Source organism: Barbus barbus (genome assembly GCF_936440315.1).
Source record: "Barbus barbus genome assembly, chromosome: 6".
In the NCBI taxonomy this organism is placed as follows: domain Eukaryota; kingdom Metazoa; phylum Chordata; class Actinopteri; order Cypriniformes; family Cyprinidae; genus Barbus; species Barbus barbus.
The window spans coordinates 3,806,764-3,829,534 of NC_136734.1; the positions used below are offsets into that span (position 1 = coordinate 3,806,764).

The 22,771-nt window shown below is 35.1% G+C and overlaps 1 protein-coding gene across 1 annotated transcript; it reads right to left on the reverse strand.

The window, feature by feature from the left end:
• Positions 1-1,051: 1,051 nt before the first annotated feature.
• Positions 1,052-22,603, reverse strand: lifra (LIF receptor subunit alpha a). The gene is made up of 18 exons (XM_079418994.1): positions 22,460-22,603; positions 14,405-14,529; positions 13,600-13,742; positions 12,296-12,449; positions 11,530-11,802; positions 10,494-10,623; positions 9,575-9,708; positions 9,305-9,450; positions 7,989-8,142; positions 7,669-7,733; positions 7,352-7,571; positions 6,493-6,675; positions 5,917-6,018; positions 3,968-4,117; positions 3,734-3,871; positions 3,439-3,535; positions 2,317-2,383; positions 1,052-2,200 (listed from the first exon to the last, which is right to left on the reverse strand). Exons 2-18 carry the CDS (start codon positions 14,469-14,471, stop codon positions 1,613-1,615), a joined length of 2,811 nt encoding a protein of 936 aa, XP_079275120.1. The 5' UTR covers positions 14,472-14,529; positions 22,460-22,603; the 3' UTR covers positions 1,052-1,612.
• Positions 22,604-22,771: the final 168 nt, after the last annotated feature.

Consider the following 22,771-nt stretch of genomic DNA (forward strand, 5'->3'; position numbering starts at 1 on the left):
GTTAAAGTAATTTACCCAGTGGTCCATGTGGGCCTATAATCCAAGGAAACTGATCTGAAAGAAGGTGCTGTTCTTTGGGGAAAAAACAAACAGTGCTCCCGAGGCACTGTGGTCATTTTAAAACCATAACAATCTCTGGACACAAGACACATTATCATCCTGGACAGATGCATCTACGATTAGATACATAGTTGAGTTTATACTGGGAGTATTATGTCGTGAGAGTCCCATATTCATCATAAAACTAAAAGGTGCTTCACATGTTGTACGCATAATGCCAAATTCATTAAATCTCACTGACCTTTGGAAAGCAAAAAAAAAAAAAAAAAAAAAAAATCCTACAACCTGGATTATTAGACCAAGAGCAGAGATTTTTTGGAAAAATGTTGTAGAGAATAGGGCTGCACGAATAATCGGGAAAAAAAAGAAATTGAAATTATCAAACTGAAAAGGCTGCTTGTCAACAAAACAGAAGCATTAATGGTTTTCCACCAAAGGAAAAGCTTGATGGTTTAACGTTAAAAAAATTATTAAGAAATGTTAAGAAAAATTAAGAAAGACAAATATTAGTATTGTAGCAATTGTAAAATATGACATTATTTTTCTTAATTTCTTTTACAGTGAAATATTACAATAGTAATATTTGTTATTTTCTTTAGTAGTAGTAGCAGTAGTAATAATATTTGTGTTTAATTTTAATTATAAGTATTATTACTCATACTGCTATACAATTACAATTGTTTTGGCCAAACTGTACAGTCCAACAAACAAGCACAGCAAACCTGGAGATTTAAAAAATGTTTGATGTTATGCCCAAAATCGTGCAGCCCTAGGAGAAAAGGTGATTTTCTACAAGTTATGCTGACTGAGCGTCAACCACAACTCAAAAATACTCACAACTAGCTAGCTGCATCACGATTAACAGTAACAGTGTTTACACGCATCTTACACAGATTCATTTGATCATGTAAGATCATGAAAACTGTTTTCCTTAATCAGTGAAACGGTTTAAGAAACCAGAGATGCATGTTTCTCCCATTTTCCTTTTGTTCTGTTAGCTTATTCAACGTGCGACTCGAGAAGTTGTTGCTTGAAGCTACACATTTTTTGTAGTGACAAGCCTTAAAAAGCACTGGTTTTGATCTTTTGAAATGCAAACGCAAATGTCTTACTGGCAGAGAAATGTGTGCAAACCTGCTGGAGTCAATCAACTTAGCCTGCTTTTTGAACCTCCTACGTTTGACTGCTACAAAACTGTTAGTAAAATTAGTATATGTTGCACAATATAATGCTTTAAGAATTTAAATTTGCGATCACTCCAATAACACTGCAAGAAAGAGGCACGAACACTATCGTATGAATAGAAGCAGACGTTCCTAAGGCAAAACGCCATACTGTTCTGACCGAGCGAGAGAAGATACGACCAGCTTTAGCTCTTCAGTAGTACTTCACCTGTCTGGTCAGTATCACAAGTCCTTGAGAAACAGTAGTGATGTTGATTACGTAAATGTGAGTGATTTCCAGTAAGGGCACAAACCCGAAAACGAACCGAAAACATCCTCCTAAAGGTGAATGGCACAAACGAACGTGAAAAATAAAAGCTAGTGCGTTCTCAAGATTTTCCAGAGAGGAAATTGTGGAACCAGGTGTTTGAAGGCTGTGGTTTCTCTTCAGAGGATTCTGGGATGAGGAACTGGGATGATGTGACCGACGTAGGGCTGCCAAGCGAACCGCTAAAGTTTTCCGCCTCTGGAGAATCCATCTGCCAGGAACACTGGGGTTTGTAGCCTGTATTCAATGCATCGTCTTGGAAGTCGTCCTCGAATTCGATTTGAGGCTCGGCCGGTCCCGCGACGGACTGCATTTGAGGCCTGTAACCTCCGCCACCGCACGCCCCCTGCGAGGAGGTGGGGCTCTCGATGCCGGCGTAGGTGATTTCAGTTTGAGTGGAGCCCACCGAGGCGGTCGATGAGCCGGAGGAGTCTGAGACTTGGTTACTGTGTGAGCCATCACCGACCACCTGGTTATAGTATCTCAGCAGGGCCGGTTCATCCGAGTCAGTGTCGACCTCGATGTTGCCGTTCTCAGACTCCTCCTCTTCCTCTGGGACCGGGAACAGACCTTCCTTAGTGAAATCCCACCCCGGACTCTGCTCAATGTGGACCAGACTGTGAGGAGAGGGCTTCACATCCAGAGGACCCTAAACACAACAACAGCAAAGCAATTTGAGAAAACGTTCACGTTCATAGCCCTAAGCTGTTAGCAATAGTAATAGTGATTCCTGTCTTAGCAAACACTACTCAAGAAAGGTTTTACCCGTGGGGAGGACCAGTCTCCAGGTACTTTAGGTCCAGGGATTTCAGGATAGAAAGCTTTCTTGACCCTGGAATTAAATAAATGAAACAAAACCATCAAGGCAAGGCATCAATAACCGATTTACATCAGTGTTGTGATGCGTTAACTAAAACTGAAAAACAAAAGGTTTAAAAATTGATTTTAATTGAAATGAACATTGAAATAAATTAAGCTTTTAATATTTAATTTAGTTTAGGTACTAAAATTAATAAAACTAAAACTGAAATAAAAACGAATAAAAACTAAATAGACTAAAGCTAATAAAAATATCCAAATTAAAATGTAAAGTTATTCAAAATATTAATAAACGCTATATTCGTATATTAATGATACTAAAAATAACACTGTGCGTCAGTAATAATAAAATCATTTCAGTTAGCTGCCAAGGCAACATTTCTCATTTTAAAAAGTAGTAGTTTTTGAAATACTAAAATGACTAAAATGAAAACTGAAATAAAAATGTATAAAAATTAATAGACATAAAAAAAAACAACTCAAAAACACTTTAAAATAAAATTGAAAATGCAAAATATAAAAATAAAAACTTAAATTTTAATAAACACTACATCACGTTAATGATACTAAAATATCACTGACGTGAGAACACAATTATAGCACACATACTCTCAAGTCATTTCGGTCAAAATAACCAGATTTAGTGGATTTTTCGAAATTATTTAACTTGATGGAAATGCTATTAAAGCACAACAGTCTCTCTTCTTGTAGCAGCAAAAGATAAAAACGTATTTAATTTCAGTTAGTTACCAAGGCAACATTCCTAATTATACAAGTTTAAATTACTAAAACTGAACTAAATATTGAAAGACAAAAAAAAAAAAAAAAATTAATAAAACTTAAAATGACCAATATAATAATACAAACTAATTCAAATTTTAATAATCAATTTATTAGTATATATTACTAAAATAACAATGACTTGTGTTGATCAGTAAGGCAGAAACAATAGTCTCTTGTTGTAGCTCGTACTGTAAGCCACTTAGGTTGAATTGATTTGATTTAGTGGGTTTTGGAAATTATTTAACGTAATGGAAATGCTATTAAAGCACATTAATAAAGTCCTACCACTCTCTCTTCTTGTAGCAGCAGATGCTGATGAGGATGAGACAGCAGAACATGATTCCCAACGGCACAAGAATGTCAACAAACAACATGTCGGCAGCTGGACGAACACAGAAAAGCAGACGATTAGGAGATCTATATAATCCAATTTGTTATCTGCAATATCAAAGCAATCTGAAAACGACACTAGTTATTCTATTTAAAGCAAAAAAGAAATCCATAAACGAGTGTTGACTTCAATATCAAATCAGCTACAGAACAATGACAGAATATTTGAAGGAATTTCATAATTTCTTACAGTCCATCTCCACTTTAATGGCCACAGTTGACCCGGCATCCTCCCCAGCTGAGGTGTAGGCCTTCACTACGAACTTATACGAGCTCAGAGACAAACCCTTCACTCTGTACGACTGCACTTCAGGATCAGAGATATTAGCTAGAAACACAAACACACAATTATTTCAATATAAAAATGATAATATTTACATAATTACATTTTTTTGCAATATATCTGTTATGTGTAAGTGCTTACCAATGAGGTCCAGATGTGCAGCATTTGCCAGGTAGACGGTGTAGCCACGTATGAAACCTCTCTGGTGTTCCATTGCAACAGCTTTCCAAGACAGCAGCACATCAGAGCCAGTCTGATTGGCCGACAGATCACTAACCGACTGTGAAGGAACTACAGAAGATCCAGCAAGAGAGAGATGCACAAAGAATAGATTCACATACAAACAGTCAACAACAGACAAAATCTAGATTGTGAGACTACGCAAGAGTCACCGAGTGCCATTAACAGCAGTGGTTTATGTCATCTGACGCCATGAAATCAAAATTGGACTTTTGTGGCTTTGTCTGCCAGCTTTGAGGCCATTGATATGTGAGTGTACTCCTATAAGTTGATAAAACATTGCAGATGCTGTATAAACATGCTCAGGGTACATACTAATGAGTAAAATAAAATGCAGCCTGAAATTAAATACCCCCTCCTCCTTAGCTATAAATATCTAAATATTAAATAGCACTAGTAACTAGCATAGTAATAGTATATAATAATACTGTCATCAGTTGAGCGAATGCGAAGGAAGTGTTTGTTTTATTCAATGTGTCCTTTTTTTTTGTTCATCCACGTCAAGTGTGGTTTTGCCAGGCTGTACAATAAACTATATGGCATTAGTAATATTTCTTATTTTGTTTAATATTTTAGCAATAATAATAATAATAGCAATAATAGTTATTACTATTATTAATAATAATTATTGTATTAAGTATGATTATTATTGCTGTTGTTGTCATATTGCTATATAATTATAAACTATTTGTTTCAAATCCTGCAGCCCTACAAACAAGCACACGAAACCTGGATAAAAAAAAAAAAAAAAGGTAATTAAATCACAATTGCAATTTTTTAAATCATAAAAATTATAATTAGATAAAACTGTTGGATTAACTTTTCCAGTAAATGCATGGAAACGTAATTCACATCTGTTTTACAGAAAGCTACCATTCATTTGTTTAATGGTTTGCTAATATTTTATCAGCAAGTTGACAAGTGACCTGCAAACAGAGAAATGTTGTGGAATTCACAGTAAAGGCCCTACTGTGTGTATATGTGTGTGTGTGTGTGTGTGTGTGTGTGTGTACTTGTTTATGCTATATAGACTGTAAAAAAAAAAAAGTTTTTTCCAGCTGTCGATTTGGTTGCTATGAAGTGGAATATCCACGGCAGTAATGTATTACTAGTATCTCATTTTGAAGAATATTACCGAATATAAAAATGCAGTAACCAGTAATATTAACTTCTCTATTGTTGTTCAGTTGTTGTACAAGTAAGATGACTGGTTGGTGTAGTATTTGTCCCACCCCTCCTCTATTGATTGGACAGCTGGGTAAAAAGTAACCGTGACAAGCGCTGCGTTCTACCCAAAGCTAAACCGGAGCTAACTCTCAGCTACAAAAAAAACAATACAAAAAAAACAGAGCAAACAAACTTGTAAAATATTATAATGGCAGTGCATCAAAATTCAGTGTCATCAGTTTGCCAAAAAGAACACAGAACGTTTTACGCACCATTTACACGTGGTAGGGAGCAGGTGTAAATTTCTTTTGTAGCAACTAATGTTTTGAAAATACGAACATTTTTATAAATTTACATCAGAACGGCTTTACGAACGATTTACACAAAACCTCGTTCTGCTCACGTTTCATGAATGAGGCCCATTGTGCGGACCAAATATCCCCACGAGGAAATTTTTGACATTCCCTGTGGTCCCCACGATGGAAAATTATTAAAAATAGTAAATGATGTTTATCTGTAAGTGTAAGAATGCAAACAGGTTTTCTGTAAGGGGTAGGTTTAGGGTTAGTCGATAGAAAGTAATAAAAAGTAATAAAAGTCAATGAAAGCCCCCACAATTCACAGAAACAAACGTGTGTGTGAGAAAGTGCCTTATGAGCAGTGAACAGCAAAGGTTCTCTTACTCATTTCCTGCAAGTATCCCTGCCATCTCTGCAGCAGCGTAGGAGTGCCGGTTGAGAGAGAGTACACGGATACAGTGTACCTCACTCCTGCCACCAGAGAGTCTGAAATCAACAGAAACTAATGATCAGTGAAGCGCACAGAAAATATGCAGACGTGGTGTAAAACAAAGCATGGAGAAATGCAAATTCCAGTAGGTTTCTATGAGTGGTGTAAAGTAATCCAGAAAGTATTTGGACACTTACATTTAAAAATGAATACCATTGCATCAGATGACAAAATAATAAAACAACGGCCATTTATTTTAAAGAAAGCACAAGAACTGACCATTAAAAAAAAAAAAAAAATCATCAAAACACCTGCTGATTCAATAACAGTGAGTGAAGACAATGAAGACGAAGTTAGTGTAAAGAAAATATCCTGCAGCGTTTGAGTGCAGATGTTTTAGTATTTTATGTATGTTTTAGTATATCTATGCAATGCCATTCAGGTACTATTAAGTGTCCAAATACTTTAAAGAATCACTGTATTCACTAAAAGAATTACATTTATTTAATATATTACTTTAAAAGACTCACCTGAGTTCACTGTGAAGCTGCTGTCTGATTCTGGAACTTTCTTCCAGTCAACGGGGCACAGCCCACTGCAGCCGGTCAGGACCCACTCCACAGCGTACCCGCTGCTCGCATTGGCATTAGGCTGCCAGGAGAGGTCAAAGGATCCATTTATGCCGAGCAGCTCAGGCACAGACAGCTGGGAATCTACAGGAAAGGAGATCACATAGACAATGCATGGAGTTTAACACTAGTCTGAATTAGCTGCCTTGTTGTTTATTACAGCTATCAATGAATTAAAATAGCTAAATGCGATATATAGCAATTAGTGCAAAAGTTCCACAAAAAAAATAATTAACAAAAAAATGTTAAAAGTTATACAATTTAAAAAAAATAACAGTTAGTTTAATTAATTTTATTTATATTTCCTTCATACATAAAATAGCCATTAAGAAGGCCTTTCTTGGATTTTTTTTCTATTTATCTACTGATAAATGGTCAAATACAGTTCAAGCAAACTAAAGTTTGTGACAATTCTGACCAGTCAGAAAACACACAGAATAAAGTCAAAAATGTTTAATGTCAAAACAGCCATGTTCAATTTTTTTAATGCCAATGGCACTATTTATTTTTTAATAAATGGGTCCTTAATAATAATAATAATTTATATTATTGTATACACTGTATGTGCGTGTAAGTATAATAAATACATTAAAACTGGTTATAAGTATATTAGCATCTAAATATATTTATTATATATAGTTTATAAAATCTTTAAACTTTATATAATAAAATATAATATAATATATACAAACATCAAATACGATGCACAAAACAACAATTTAACAGCCTAGCAGCTGAAGAATGAAACGGCTGCCTGTACCTGCTCTGTATGCTGGTGTGGTCACAGTGGAAGGCTGAGAGAGACCAGCTGGGTTTCGTGCTGCCACGGCAACGGTGATGTCACTGCCGTTGTTAAGGATGATGGGATAGCTGAAGTTCCCAGGAGGAAGAAAAACCGGTGTCCACCCGTCTTCCTCCGCTGAGCTCAGAGAAACCTCGTAGCCGACTACTGCACCATGACTTTTTCTCACAGACAGAGGCTGAATGAAAAGAGACACATGGCACCATGTTACTCAGTTTTATGGCATCGGTCACATTTCATGTCCTAGTTGAAGGCAAACGTAAAGATGTTCTTACTTTCCAAAAAACACGTCCTGTGTTACTGCTGTCCATCCAGATCCAGACATCAAGAGCATCAGGACCTGAAAATAAACTTTGTTATAGGTCTACATAAAGCTAATATATAATAAACATAAAAATAAGAGCAAATGATGTAGAAAAGCAAGCTATGAATGACATGAGCTTAGTGTATTTGAGTTTTTGCACTGACCACTAGGCCACAGTTTTAATTAAACTGTAAATATTTGAGCTGTTGTATGTGGTGAAGTAACGGACAAAGTAGACTGACTAATTTTGATTTATTATTTCATTTCCTGTAAGTTATTTTAACTACTCACGGTCCATTTTAGTGTGGATCCTGTAGGGGGCGCTCTCATCCCCCCACTTCCAGAAACTGTGCTTTGAGCCACAGCGCAAAGTCACAGTGTAGTCCACATCTGGCCACAAACCCTCCAGCTCCACAGAAGATAAACCAGGACCACTGTAGTTACGCTACAGACACAGACAGAGAGAGAAATATCAGCTGATCGCCTTACAGCAGCCATTTTCAAATATTATATTAGTGTTTTCCCACATACAATAGGTTAAATGACAATTTGATGGGTTAAACTGATTTTTGAATGTAGTTACAAAACATCACTGCCAAGATGGCTTGAGGAGTTTGAAATGTGCATCAAAAAACAAACAAAAAGAATGGGGAAAACATTTATTGCAATAAAAGGAAAAGGTACCCAAATCAAATCTATCTATATTTTAATGCCATATCAGCAATGGCTTTGAAAACAGTAATATTTAAATGAATTGTAGACAAGCATTTAATAATATTAATTTACAAACAAACGAATAGATTTAAATTACTTAAAATCTTTTAATTTGATATTCGATTTAAAAAAAAAGTAATACTTTCCCAGAAGAAACTAAAAAAAGTATAATAATTAATGAATTTTGAAAAAAATATTGAGATATATTTATTTATATACAAGCACAAATAATGTTGAGCCCTATGAAATCAGTTTTATTAATTTTTTCCTGTTTTAATTTTTCTGGATTCTGTTTTTCCATATTAATTTTTCTTGACTCCATTGTAATGGTTAAAATACATTTTTTGCAATCAAAAAGCATGACTAATTAATTGAAATCATAAAACTTTAAATTTAGCCACAATTTATAAAAAGTTCAATAAAAATGACTTCTTCAGGGCCCTATTAAAATACATGTTATTTCTTCTCATATTGAGTTAATTTATATATCTATTTTTTTTAATCAAATTCTCTGTTTTAATTATTCTAGATTTGTGCTCCATTTTCTGCAGCCAAAAAATAGGTTTATGTAAAGAACAGAAATTGAAGTCATTATTCAAATGCACGTGCACAATTGGGACAGAGGGAAACATTTTCAGTGAATGAATAAAATTTACAGCTATTGTATTACTTTAGGCAACTTTCATGATCCTTTTATTGAACTTCTAGAGAATCATGCATTTTGTCATGATCACTTAAAATCCTTAAGTTCTTGGCATACAAGCCGGTTTCTGTTGTTTTTTTACTTGAGTAAATGTCAGTAAATGATGTTAAAGGGATAGTTCACCCAAAAATAAAGACCACACCAAAAACAAACAGGGTTCTGGGAGCTGAAAGCTGAGCAGCGAACTTACTGTGCTGGAAAGTTCATGGGCGAAGAGCTGCAGCTGGCAGACCATCTCCAGCTTTTTATACGCTGCCACAGACCAGCTCCACTGCAGTGTGGCGCTCCACGCCTTGACTTCAACCGCTGTCACATTCACTGGAGCCAACAGATGTACTGGAAGAGAGACAAAAACCATCGCAAGAGTTCACAATCATGAGAATATTAAGACACTCGCTCTGACTCTATTTATAATGTAGATATACTCATTGAAAAGGAACATGTATAGAAAATGCAGTACCGCGGTCAGCGAGTTGGGCCGAGTCAGTGAGCTGGACTGTTCCAAGAGGATTTCGAGCCACCAGAGTCCAGCTCTCCTCCCAGACCTTCGAGCTACACCACCATGTCTTCCTTTCATTAGCCTCCAAACAGTCCCTGTGGACAGAAATATGCCTTATAAAATCATATTCATTAATTCAGACAAGAAATTGTGTGATAATTATATTAAAACATTAATGAGATTCATAGATTACATATATATGACACAAGTTAAGAAGCGTAACTGTTTTCAATATGCAGCAAATCAAGCATATTAGTATGATTGCTGAAGGATCATGTGACATGTGGAGTAATGACTGCTAAAAATTCAACTTTACATCACAGGAATAAATTACATTTCAAAATATATTATATATAATAAAATATATTCAAATAGAAAATAGTTATTTGACACTGTAATAATATTTCACAATATTACTGTATTTTTGATCAAATAAATGCAGCCTTGGTAAGCAGAAGAAACATTTTAAAATATATATATATATTTTTAATTATTCTATGTTTATGGACTAGCCAGTACTATATGTACATGTATTAGTATTAATTGTTATAATAATAAATAATGATTAAATATCTAATATTAACTTCTCCATAATCACAATAGTTAATAACTTAATTGTTTCTATTTTATATAAAAACATACAAAATTATATTGACATCATCTCACCAGAAGAAATGGTATAATAATTTCATTAGAACATTAATGGAATTCTTGGATTAGCAGTAAAAAATATACACTGCATTACACAAGTATCCTTTTCCATCTCATTTAATGTGGTTTGCTGTTTGGGGATCTTTTTATGTACCGAGGACATTACGGTACCAAGAGCCAAATGGGATAGCGTGTACGGTCAGTGGTTCTTGTGTAGTGTGTTTCTTGCCTTCCATTAAGGGTGTATTTAGTGAGCCTGTGCTTCGTTCTCAAGTGAGTGTCTCGTCCTTTCTTCCAAGAACATTCTGCGGATGCCAGGTCCCGCGTCTCGCAGACCAAGCCCTCATCGCCCGGCGGATCTACAGCAATTACATACAATAAAGCCACATGCAAGTCGCTCTTTAACACTGCGCAGCAATCATCTAGTGCCAGTCATTATGCTAAAAATGAACTCTCAAATTTTCCTGCTTTCTGAAGTTGTAAGTGCATTTCACAGTGCTGGATTGAAGTTTACAGAGCTTATATATCATAATACTTTAGCAAATGCTTATGAAAATAAATACCAATTAGAAAAACTACAGCCACTTTCATTCATAAAGCCTTTTACAAAAATTGCAAACAGGACCTAATGTTTGGACTCTATTTGGGAAAAAAGAAATACAATATAAAAATGATATATACAATTATTTAAAAAAAAATACATAATTTTTTAATTATGTTATAATTTAGTCACTTTTGATTAAAAAAAGCAGAATAAAAGTATTAATTTTAATATGTATATATATTTATTACCTTTTAATCAAAAGTGACAGCAAAGACATTTGTAATGTTACAAATAACTTCTATTTCAAATAAATGCTGTTTAAAATTCTTTTGAACTTGAATCAAAGAATCCTGATTAAAGTTAATGTTTTGTAAATTTTAAGCAGCAACTGTTTTCAACATTAATAATATTTGGCATCTTAGAATGACTTCTGCAGGATCATGTGACATTAAAGACTGGAGTAATGATGCTGAAAATTCAGTTTTGCATCACAGGAATAAATGATACTTTTTTGATCAAATAAACACGGCCTTGGCAAACATTTTAGAAAGATTTTTAAAAAGTCTTACCAACTCTATACTTTTGAACGGTAGAGTATGTAAATTAATTATGATGCATGATATAATGATAATGTATGATATAAATGATCTGAAATATATTCATGATATATGATATAAATGTCTTTATATTATAGCATTCTATATAATAGAATTAAACTCACAGCCTACAAACACCACAGCTCCTGTGAGGGTCAACCATTGGGAAGAGCAGATCACGTTGGTGCCCGTGCTGCCCGATGCTGGCTGGTTGGTTACTGTGACGGCATACGTTCTTCTGCTCAGTCGTGTGGCGCTCAACTCTTGACGCCTGTAAACAATTTCTTTGAAATCTTCCTTCTCCTTAACAATGCAGCAGAAGGTCATGTTATTGCCCACAGGAACCACTTTATCTTGGGGAAACATGTAAGACTCAGACTTCTCAGGAATATCCGACCCTAGAGACAAAAGGATGAGATTTCATAAGTTTGGCATATGGTTTAATAAATATGCTTTTTAATTTTTCTTTAAAGAGGAAATGTTTTCTAGTGCATCCAAAGAAACAGATTATGTCCTTCCCAAGCATAGTTTTCAAAACAAGAGCTCCAAACGTAAAAAGAAAACTATATGGTACGAAATTAGATCACTGCCATTATAATCAACGAATGTGTCTGTATTTAAAGTCCAGCTCCTATTTTTGTCACATTGCACAGCTACTCCAGCGACTTTAGTTTCCCGGTCTGTCTGAAGTAAAGGGTCTTAAATACCATATTAATGAATTAATTGACACATAAAACGGTATAAATTTAAATAACTTAGTGTCACAACAGATGGATAAAGACTTGCTAAGATAAGTTCCAAAAACAAGGGCCACAAAGTGCTATGTTTGGTAGTGGTCTGGTTTTGAGAAAGGTGTCAGGACCAGCACCATTTCGGAAGTGTTTTTAGTACCTGGAATGGTCTGAAGTGGGCTCCACTGGCTGACCGACTGCTGGTTTCGTGCTCTGATGCGCACAGAATGAGAAGTGCACTCCAAGGGTAAGGGTGAGTGCCAGGTCCAACTATGCAGTCCTGTTACAGGATCTGCTTTAACTGCCACCGTCTCCTACAAATTAAAAAAGAAAATTTGGCAGATGATTTTATCCAGTTCATGCATACCCTTGAAATCGAACTCACGGTGTCGTTAGTGTCATAATCCTTAACATCTTAAAGTCAGCATTCTCAACCCAATTTACTTACATATCAATATTTAGTGACAAGTGTAGGTCGATAGATATTTTTGTGCTACTTTTTTGTCTTTTGGTCCAATTTTCAAATATTTTATGGATTCAAATCAAAGTTCGTAATGTTGTGATTCATCTCATTGCTGGTTGGTTTGGTTCATGACTTATAACTTTTAAACAAAGACACTTTTAAATCCCTATAGAAAAAAAAAGTACTAGAAATACTTCCAGGCAGCTGAAAAAGTGGACAGGCTCTTTGCAACTTTTGCAATCTTTGGAGTTTGCAGGAAATTGTGGACGATCTGCTTCTTTACATTTTTGAAGCGGCTTTTTGACCAGGATGTGGAGACAGAAAGTCAAATTCGCTCTTCAGAACACCTCAAAATATCCCTTAAAGCTTCTTTTTTTATTGTTATTAGCTATTATCACCGGAAACTGTATGTGTTAACTTTTGAAGATATATTTTAAAAAGGCTACATTACCTACAACAACAGCTTAAAACTATGACTAAACAGCTTGATTTGGGCTATTGGTTCACATTATTTTCCTGCCAGATTTCATGACTTATGAATATTCTGCGTCAAATACATTTAGATGTATCAAGAGGCTGTGGCACGTTGTTGATGACCACAGGAAGCCATTTCGACTCGTCCCTCGGTTAAAAGGGAACAGTAATGCAATTACAATAAAAAGCTAGCAGACATTATTTTCTGTGGTAATCAACATGCTGTCGACAGAGTTGCATTTAACCCCGACAATTCCTTTAAGGGTTGAGAGATGCAATAATAAATCATCCCAATAAAAAAAGAGATATGAAAACATTGAGCGGAAAAACTGATTCCAGAGTATTTGCATTTAATCTCTTGTTATTGAACTGAGGGTGGAAGCGTTTTGCAATAGGATGTTCCTGAAAGCATTCCAGCAGTGTTCAGTGCTTTATGGCACACATCTAAATGCATGTTTCAACACCAGCTAACTGCAACAACAGATTAGCAGCTAAAATGACAAATAAAGGGATGTAAGAGCGCTTACATTCAGCACCACATTCATGAGCTCGGTGTGGAAAATCTCAAGGTCAAAAAGCGACGAGTCACTCCGCCATGTCAAAGACAGAGTCTGTGCAGGTAAATCAGGATTTAGGGTTAAACCACGAGGCACAGGAAGTTCACCCACACCTGTAACATTACAAAAAGGGAGAAGAGACATGACTAAAGGATTCGATTCATTTGTTAAATACTGGCATATACTTATAATGAATCAAACCAGCTGTAAAATGTGATTGTTCTATCTACTATGATTGTTGGTGGTCAGATGATGCAAAGTGATATTGAGGTTTCAGAGCAAATAATAAGGAGTTTGAAGAGACAGCTCCTTTCAGTAAATACAATACTATTCAAACGTTTGGGGTCAGAAAGACAATTTTTTGAATAAATTAATACTTTTATTCAGCAAGGACACGTTAAATTAATCAAAAGTCTATGATTGTATAAACAATTTTTATTTTAAAACAATAAGAAGGTTCATGTGACACTGAAGACGAGTAATGATGCTGAAAATTCAGCTTTGCATCACAGAAATAAATTAGGCCTCCATTTTAGAATATATTCAAATAGAAAACCTTTATTTTAAACTGCACTTATTTAAAAAAAAATTAAAAATCTCAGCAACTCCAAACTTTTGAATGGAATGAAATGTATTAATACATTTAATTGTGGGTGTTAAAACCACACCAACAACAAAATTAAAACGGTTACGAAATGTCTCATAATCCAAGTTAAACCTGGAGTGACTAAGCAGCATTCTCAAAAACGTCTTGATCAATCTTGATGACACTCACCATTTTGTCCGAGGGAGCGTTTGACCCCGAGGCTCAGCAGCAGAGCCAGAGTCATACAGCCCTGCATACTGACCGAACCGGAACCGCTTACAGAATACTCGAGATCTGGACAACAGAACTCACACCTACAACAAATCACAAAAACATGATTTACGTACTTTCTTACATTTTGTTAAAATGATGTGTTCAGGAGAGCTAAACAATCTAGAAACAAAAATCAATAACAGCTTGCAATTGTGATAATGAATTTGCATATACTGATGAAACATTTTTTTCTCAATTTCTCTTTATCACTAAACATTTTGAATGACACAAATGTTTAGCATGTATCTCACAAAACATGCTGGGGTCAAATTTCACTCCAAAACCCAAAGAAATATAAACAGGAAATTTCTGCATAAAGACAACAAAGCCTGTTTTTAGGACCATTAACACATTTTCCCATCCAAATTCTCAATATTACACTCATATTATGTAATATAATGTCATATAATGTTTTATCTTAAAAGGTGCAGTAAGCAGTTTCTGAGAAACACTTTGCATACAGCTAATAATACCTAAGATTTCAATATCTCTGAAACTGGACCATATCCACTTTATTTTTCCCCTAAGAGCAGGCATGGCCATTTGCAAATTTTATGGGTCTGGCTTCCGGTATCATCCATGTCCAGCTATTTTTAGCTGTACAAAACAGCTCGTTTTGCTGCTTGATACTGCAAATTTGTCTGTCTACCACATTATTTTACTGTATTATCTTAATGAATTCCACTATAGTGGCTAATAAACCGTAAGTCTCGCCCATAGGACCTTAAAAATAAGGATACCAAAAAAGTTTGTTAAATACTTAAACCAACCGGATATTAAAAAAACCGAGCTGGTATAGCCGGCGATACAGCCGGCCCCAGAGGGTTACGTTGACCTTAAATGAGAGCCATGCAAACTTTCATGGAAAAAAAAGAAAAAAAAAAACCTTGCTTTTTCCCATTTTTGAACGGTCACCAGATAATGCAACAAAGATTAAGTCAACAGATTTTACTAAAAGACCTACCAATTTCGGTGTAAAAATATTGATGCTGCCATCCTTCTAAAGTCATTTTTATGTTCAAATCTCAGGTGAGATTGTCAATTTGAACTCCCTCTACAAAATACTAGGTTACTCAGTAAATACTGATCCATGACATTTAATACTTGGAATTTCATTACTATTTATGTTTGGTTTTCTTTAGAAAAAAATATTAACAAAATCAAACATTTGAGCTGGGGAAGTTTCAGAAATTTGGTTCATTGAAGGACTTGCTTGCCTGATTGTAAACACTTTTTTTCCAGTTATTTTCCTTGATGTTTTCCTCTTTAGTAATGTCTCTCTTTCTACAAATGCCTCTATACAAATCTCCCGCTTACTCACTCTCTCTCGTCCCCATCATGAGTGTAAACGCCCTTACACAATTGTCTTTTTAGTTGTTGATTTAGGAGTAATCATCACACAATTATCAAGTGCTTCTCACAAATCGCTTACTACACCTTACTTACCGCTACCACTGGTATCCTATTATTAAAAACCAGAATTTCCAGTCCGCACCTGTTTTTTCAACCATAAATCAGAAACAAAACACCTACAGTAACTAAGATTTATATTATGACAATGTTCTTAGATTGACAGTAAAATTTATACTGGTATTCCAGGACAGGCATTAAGATGATTTAGATCCTACCCGTCTAACCGTCAACAATTTTATATAAGTTAATGCCAGTAAAGTATGGGGTAAAGTATGGAGTGCCGCAAGGATCTGTCTTAGGCCCTTTGCTATTTTCAACATACAAGCATCCCCTTAGAAATATTATTAGAAAAACATGGGATTAGTTAACATGGTTATGCAGATAATATTTAGTTGTACATTTCATCAAGACCAGATGAAATCTCTACATTATTTAAGTTAATAGAATGTGTTAAGGATATAAATGATTGGATGACAATTTTTTCTATTAAATTTGGATAAGACAGAGATATTACAGGACCAAAAACCTGTACACAGAAGTGCTTAGAAATCAATTTGCAACTAGAAGTAGGCTAGCCTATTTACTGTTACTTCTTCCTCTACAGTCAAAGACCTGGGTGTTTTTTTTTTTTTAATCATTAATTTACATGTTACAAAAACAGCCTTGTTCCATCTTAGAAACATTGCCAAGCTATGGAACATGTTATCTGTTTCTAATGCAGAACAGCTAGTTCATGCATTCATGACCTCTAGGCTGGATTATTGTAATGCACTAATAGATGGCTGTCCTGCATCCTCAATAAACAAGCTACAGTTTAATCTAGGTCAAGACCAGGCCAAGAAAATATGATCATATCACCTCAATGTTATAATCTCTACATTGGTATTTATAACACCTTATTTATAAGCCCCAAAATAGTTTAGTTCCAGTGTATTTACTAGATCTTTTAACACACTACCATCACACTTTTTAAGGTCACAAAACTCTGGACTCTAAAGTGTTTTTGCATATGGTTCCTAAACTCTGGAATAACCTTTCTGATAATCTTCAGAGCTCAGACACACTCTCCTAGTTTAATTCCAGATTAAAGTTGCATCTCTTTAGCCAAGCATTCACATACAGTAATGCTTCTCATAACCTTATGCTATAGCTATATTGGATCAAATGCACACGATTAGCCAATATCTTTTGTTTGAAATGTTATGAATAGCAGCTACAGCACGCGGGTTGCTAGATTGAAGAGATGCAATAGGAACGAGTGCAATTGACAATGAATGGCTATGAGTCTTACACTGCAAGTTGATGAGTTGATTTATCGGTGTTTAATATCTACCTCTGGTCCTAGAGCTTTTAAGATGAATGCCTAAACATTTGAGGTTGGGTAGGAATATGCTGTGTTTTTCACCAACTGGCAACCCGGGATGTCAAAATAAGGGAAATAGGCAGTGGGCGGAATCACACAGCAAAACAAAAAGTAGAAAATAAGTACCTATGTGGAGAAGCGAGTATATGAATTTAGCATTTAGTTTCCTAAATATCTGGCCACATTATGGTATTTTATGCTAGTACAGTCAAAAAATACAGTACCTTTATTTGTAATGAAACATTCATTATCTGTGAAGCTGCTTTGTATACATATTATGAAAAGCGCTATACAAATAAATACGAATTGAATTGAATTTCGGTATGCAAATCTGATCAAACAAGACCTTTCATGTGTAGACATGTTTTCAGGTGTTAGCATGGCATTGATAAATCATTTGATAAGCTATCTGATAAATCAAAATAACACAGAGGCCTGAGGCAGAAAAAATGTGGCAAGATGTTGGTTCGCATCATGAGCATCTTATCAGCGCAGGACATTCCAAAGTGAATTCACAAGGGTGCAAATACATCACATTCCTATAAAAGATTAAATTAGCACAAAGCTGCAGCTCCTACTTCTAAATCAAGGCCGTAAAAAGAAAAACACATGAAAACAGAAACTAAATAACTAGATTTTTTTTTTTTTTTCATTTTTGCAAGAATGCAAGACAGTGGTTGGCAGGGCTTTGTTCACTGTATTTGTGCAATCAAGGTCTAAGGTCTTCTGAGTGGCTTTTAGCTAATTTCTATGTGGTTTCTAGGAAGTTACTTACTGGTTTCAATACAGAATGTTTGAGGAAATACATGTCTGTAGAACTAATGTTGTGGATGAGTTACGCACCACATTTTAATACTTGACCGGTTTTAGCAAGGCCCGCTGACTACCAGTCTAACAGATTCAGCAATCCAAGTTTTTTTTTTTTTGCAAAATGGATCACAAAGAGGCACAGGGTAAAGCTGTAGCTCATATGACAGATCTGGTCTTGGGTTCCTATGCCAAATGCAAGTTTAAACAAGCCTCCAAGCACAGTCCCTCCCGTAAACGAATCCCCAAACACCACCTCATACTGAAACTGAAGCCATTTCACTTTTCCAGTAAACTGAAGCCTGAAAAAAATACTGTATGCAAGAAAAATAAGCAGTTTAGAAGAAAAAATAAATATCTTTAGAAGAATACCACATTTTGGCTATAAAAAAAAAAAAAAAAAAATAGGTTCTGCCAGAATAACTAATAAACATTTTTAGTGGTGATTCTTGCCTTAACAAACAATCACTTTTGCTCAAACTCTGAGCAAAAATGTAAGCAAACCCCTAAATCCAAGAAATGATATACCTTCAGCATGTTAGCAATTCATTTGCACATGCAAGCACCACTCACGTTTTCTTCAAAAAAACTCAAATCTTGGATGGAAAAATTAGTAAGGTTGACTAGATATTTTCTCATGTATTTTTAATTATGGCACTCTAAATGAATAGTTTGCACAGTAAAACTTTGGAACAGACATTAAGACAACCCATCAACTAGTTTTCCATTTAAAAAGCATGTTTGCAAATAAGAAATATCCTTTATGAACAGGATTCTCAATATTGACTTTTTATCAGGTCAGGGATCCATGCGCCTAACGGTAAAACAGACCATCACGTGTGTGTTTGCAGACCTTGTTTGCGGTTTTGTTAGAGAGCTCACAATGGTCTTGCTGACAGATCTCTTTAATAATCCACCGGCTGGAACTGCCGGGGGCAAAGAACAGGAAAACAGATATTGAATTTTTTTTTTTTTACCGAAACGAGGACAGGAAAACAACACCACTTCACCTACAAAACCCAGGCTCACTGCCAGCTCATTTCCTTGCATCACCAACATAAAGTCATGATTGGAAGGAATCTGAGATATAGCACATGTTTACAATCTGAAAGGTTACCACATTTCTCATAGATTCATCATATCACTCTAATCATCCAAATATAACAGCCTACGCATGCCCAAACCTCAGCAGAGCGCTGGAATTCAGTGTTTGCATTGGCAGCAATGGTGGGTCTTCCGTGAAGTGTTAAAGTTCAGTGTACAATGGGAATGTTGTATCAAGTGTTTGGACGGTTACATACGGTGAAACATGCAAGCTATATGCTACTCACAATTTTTAGTTTAGCTACATTCAAGCTACCATTACAAAAAGTAGTTATAATATAATTATAGTAATGATGCAAAAACAGTGAAGATCTCAAGGTGACTCAAAGGAGCAAATGAAATGGTCACAATAAATATATTCTTCAACTATCATCATCTAACAACTCCGTAAATTCCTAAAATTGTCATTTTTTTCATTCAGCTCTGACTGCATTTTTCAACACAAATGTAAAAGCTGAAATAAAATAAAAGTATTAGATAAAAAAAAAAAAATGGGACTAAATTAAAATTAGAAATGTTGCCTGGTCAACTAACAGAAATTTACTAAAATTACAAACTGGAAACAAAACATAAAATAAACGAATATATAATTAATATTTATAATAATAATATAATAATATAATAATAATTTGTTGAATAAAAACTACTAAATTAAATCACAAATTTATAAAATTATAAAATTATAAAAATAAAAGCTCATTCAAAATATAATAGTTATAATAGTATATAACTAATAATAAAATATTTTAAAAAACACTGGCACTAAATAGCCTTCAACAAATAAAACTAAAAATAATAAATCAGTACTATAAATACTGGTTTTGCTGCCAAAAAAAGCCACAAATTTAAGTATAACCTGTGTGTGTGTCTGCATTAAAGCTGGTGGGAAAACTAAAAGAAGATTCATTTGCTGGCTGCAGCTGTGAGTGTGTTTGTTTTTTTACAATATTTTACAGGAACTGCAGAATCTAAGCTCAGAACATTTCTCTGGAATCCATGAAGGCTCTGACAGAATTCTTATGTGACATCATCTTTTATATGCATTTTTATACGAGCTATGAACAGACATAAATGCCCTTCTTTCCCACCCAGCACATTTACACATGCTGAGAACAATGCCAATCTGTCCAGAACGGAGCGCTGTAATGGCTTCCTTCCTCCCATATCGCACAGACCTACACAACTAAATGAGTCTCACTGATTCATAAGAGCCTTAAACCTGAAAAGACGGGAAGAATGTCACAATTCAAAGGTTGTCCACATCTGACTTGAAATAGACAAAATTACAAACTGTAAATAAGGGTGACCAGTGTTGTTTTTGTAAATTAAAACTATTAAACATGTTTTATACTATACTATACTATAATATAACAAAATATTAGATGAAAACCTAATTTTAAAAAATGTACTTAATTTTTCTTTGCTTAAGTTAAAGTATTAAAATTATTCAAATGAAAACTAAAAAAAAAAAAAAAAACTAAAAATATAAAAAAGAAAGGTTAATTCAAAATACTTTAATAATAGTATATAAAGTAAAGTAAAGTAAAGTAAAGTAAAGTAAAGTCGTGACGTATTGTCAAGTATGGTGACCCATACTCGAAATTGGTGCTCTGCGTTTAACCCATCCAAGTGCACACACACACAGCAGTGAGTAGTGAACAAATGCACACACACACACACACACCGTGAACACACACCCGGAGCAGTGGGCAGCCATGCTGCAGCGCCCGGGGAGCAATTGGGGGTTCGGTGCCTTGCTCAAGGGCACCTCAGTCGTGGTATTGAGGGTGGAGAGAGCGCTGGACATTCACTCCCCCCACCTACAATCCCTGCCGGCCGGGGACTAAATAATACTATAATAACACTAAGGATGACCAAAAACAATAAACAACGGTGTACTAAAAAATGACCCACTCAATTGATTGCGACACAGAGACTCAAAAGATCTTGGACACTGAGATCTCTGACATAATATTTCTACAGAGAAATGAAATCCTGCCATCATTTACTCATTTTCATGTCACTCCAAAAATGCAGGACTCCGAGATGTTTGGCATAATGACAGTTTCAGCCGCTATTCACTTTTCTCTTTCAAGAAATTCAAGTAAATGGTGACTGAGGCTGTCAGTCGATAACATTCTGCCTAACATCTCAGTAAACGATGACAGAATATTTAGGTCTCGAGGCCGAGACCACAAGATCAAGACTGCACTTCTGCTAATTATGGACTGCGGGATCTGTTTACTAGCAGTTCAAAGGACCTCATATGTACAAAATTGTTGTGTAATAACTTACTCACTGATTCATACAGTCAACATAAGCAATGGTAAAAGGTGTATCATTAGTGGAAATTAACCTGTAATTGTTAACCCAGAAAATAATCTTCTATTGTAACATTCACAACAATGCTATTAAATCATCTCATGGGACTGGTATATAGCAAAAGTGAGTCTCACTTTACATAAACCAATAAACAAGTACAACAGTACTGCCATGCACCATGATATAAGAGTACTACCTAAATACAACAGACATGAGTACAGCAATCATTCAGTACCATGATACACATGACAGCAATCATTCAGTACCATGATACACATGACAGCAATCATTCAGTACCATGATACACATGACAGCAATCATTCAGTACCATGATACACATGACAGCAAGGTGTTGCCATCTGATCTAATACCATCACTGTACTATGGTACACACCACAGTTTTTTCAGTTTTAGAAGTGGTGGAGTGATAATTTGATGGGAATGCTTGAAAATGCTATTTATATTGTTTTTATATAAGCAAAAAATGGTAATACGCCTATTAGGTAACCTGGACAGTACAAAATATTCTGGGTTAAAATATAAACTGATAAACACACACACAAACAGTGTAAACAAACATTTAACGTTACCAAAACAGCACAAGAACGAAACACACTATAAAATAGCTATATAAACATCTTTCCATAAATATATATATATATCAAAAGTATAATAGATAGATAGAGGACGTGCTGAGAATAACAAACCAGCAACTTTAAACGAATACATTTTATTTAATTCACTTAATTTGGTTAAAACAGCTAAATTCAAATGGCCTTGTCCGGTATTATCACGAAATCTACTCTAACTAATCTTATAAATAGCTTTAAGTCTTGAAACATCTCGGTATGTCAACTGGATTTCTATTATAACTCGATATATTCAGAAAACACAAACACAAACGTCGATACAGATAAACAGGGAGCATTTCTGACGTTAAAAAAACAAACTGTTAACGTTACCTTGATGTTTTGGTATCCTTATGTCTTCGAAATCACCCGGTTATATTCATTAAATGAGCGTTTGATTTAATGGCAGCACATGGCCTTTTAGACGGGTGTCTAAACTGAGGAACCGAGCCGGATTCCCAGAATCGCTCCTGTATTGGATCGAAGCGCTCTACTAGCCGTTAATTATGCGACAAATAGCGGCTTTCCTCCAGGAGGCGACTGTCGGCTCAAGACCGCATCCTCCGCGTTCAGCTCTCAGCATGTTTTTGTCTTATTAAAGATATTTGTATGCTAGTGAATATAATCGTTTGAATCGTATTAATG